General features: G+C 67.5%; 1 protein-coding gene across 1 annotated transcript in view; it reads left to right on the top strand.

Annotated features, from left to right (window-relative positions):
* The window catches only part of MNEG_10318 (hypothetical protein), a gene marked incomplete at both ends in the record, with an annotated part of 3,620 nt that extends 2,106 nt beyond the window's left edge, over positions 1–1,514 (top strand). The window contains 3 exons of the mRNA XM_014041211.1: positions 532–584; positions 715–863; positions 1,247–1,514. Coding sequence (XP_013896665.1) covers positions 532–584; positions 715–863; positions 1,247–1,514 — 470 coding nt within the window. The remainder of the gene's footprint in view (positions 1–531; positions 585–714; positions 864–1,246) is intronic.
* Positions 1,515–1,833: the final 319 nt, after the last annotated feature.

The raw sequence follows: 1,833 nt of genomic DNA on the forward strand, positions 1-1,833 counted from the left end.
ACTCGGGGCCAGAGGCGGCTGCGCGGCGGCAGCGGCGGCAGCGGCGGCGGCGGCGGCGGCGGCGGCGGCAACACGCCGGGTTTTTTGACGATGACATGACATGATGTGGGCCCTGGGTGCGCTCGGCGGCGAGGGGCACCTGTGCTGGGTTACACATTCCTGAGCGGCGGCGGCGGGTTTGCCAGCCAGGCCATGGCGGAGGCGGCGCGCATCTTTGGTGACGCCACGGTGGGCGCGACGAGGTGTCCCGTTGCAAATCAGGGTGACTTTTGTTGCTTGCGATGCCCTCCTGTTTTGTGGCTGTGGTCGTCGTGATGACGCAGCCAGAGCACGGGTCGAGGCTTCACGCCATGGCGGCGGCGCCGCCGCCGGCGCTCCCAGGGCGGCCGGCCCTGAGCCTCCCATCCCGCGGCGCCGGCCATAACCACATCGTTCAGCCTGCATCCCACCCTTTGACAATTTCACCCAGAAGTGCCTTTGAATCATCGCCACCAGCAGACCGCCTCGACACATCCACGCTCCTGACCCCAGGACTCAGCCCCACCCTTGCTCGCAACCATCGCCCCCACCTGCGAACTTCGCAGGTGGGGGAACGCCACCCCGCAGGTGGGGGAACGCCACCCCGCCCAACCACACCATGCCAAGGCGTGACCCAACACCGACTGTTCAATAAACCGTGAGACACCATGACGTCCTCACCACCCCCTCCCCCAGGACCTCCATGACCTAGTGGGCAGCCACTGCGCCCTGGCGGCGTCACACGGGGGCGCTGACGCGGGCGGCGACAAGGGTGGGGACGAGACGGGGGAGGAGGGGCTGGAGGAGGGAGACGAGGAAGACGAGGAGGCGGCGGCAGACGCCAGGTGTGTGTGTGTGTGTGTGTGTGTGTGTGTGTGTAGGGGGGGGGCGTGCCTGTGCACTCTTGTGTTGGGCACCTGGTTTGGAGGGTCACCCTCCACGGTTGTGTCGTGGGTGTGAGTGCGGGGGGCGCATCACAGAGTTGGTCGGTGGATTGAGGGGCTTGGAGGCTGGCGGGGAGTCCTGGGCTATAGGAAAATCATGTTCCTCCCCTATGATAGGGGCGGCTGCGTTCGCGAGGAGGGCAGCTCAGCCTCGAGGAGGGAGACAAGGAGGCGGCGGCAGGCCATCGGGGCCGTCTGTCCGCACTGGCCTGCCCCCCACCCGTCTCGGCACGTGAGCTGCTGCACCACCCCCCTCCCCCTCTCCCTACCCATGCAACCCGCAGGGAGGGGCGAGCAGCGCTGGCGCGTGAGCGGCAGCAGCAGCGGCGGCTGCTGGACGCGGCCGACCCCGAGTACGCGGCGGCGCACCACCTCTCAGCAGAGGACGAGGTGGGGGCGCGGCGCGCGCCTGCTTGGGGTTTTGGTTTTGTTGGACAGAAGCTGGGCCTGTGGGAGAGTGTCAAGAGCGGCTTGGAGCCTATGGGTGTGATGCGCTGCGTTGTGCTGGGTCGGCGCGCTGCCGCTGGTTTGGTGCCTCAAGGGGGCTGTTAGCGAGTCTCGTTGTATATAGATAAAAAAAATATAATATATATATACATCACCGCGCGGCCGGGCAGGGCGTGGCACCGGCTGAGTCGGAGCGTCTTATGAGCCGCAGCAAGCAGCCAGGCATCCCTCGCTTCGCCTGGAACCCCTGTGCGCCCACCGGCCCGCTCCGCCCCTCCGCAGTCGCGCCACGCAGCGCCGCGGCCGGCGTGCCCGCGTGGCCAGAAAGGCACCAGCTCCCTGCCGCCCCGTCTCCCTGCGCACGCGTCCTTCATCGAATGCGCGAGCTGCCCCCTCACACCTTCCTTCTTCGCCCCCCCAATGC

The sequence above is a fragment of the Monoraphidium neglectum genome (genome assembly GCF_000611645.1).
Source record: "Monoraphidium neglectum strain SAG 48.87 unplaced genomic scaffold scaffold02269, whole genome shotgun sequence".
In the NCBI taxonomy this organism is placed as follows: Eukaryota; Viridiplantae; Chlorophyta; class Chlorophyceae; order Sphaeropleales; family Selenastraceae; genus Monoraphidium; species Monoraphidium neglectum.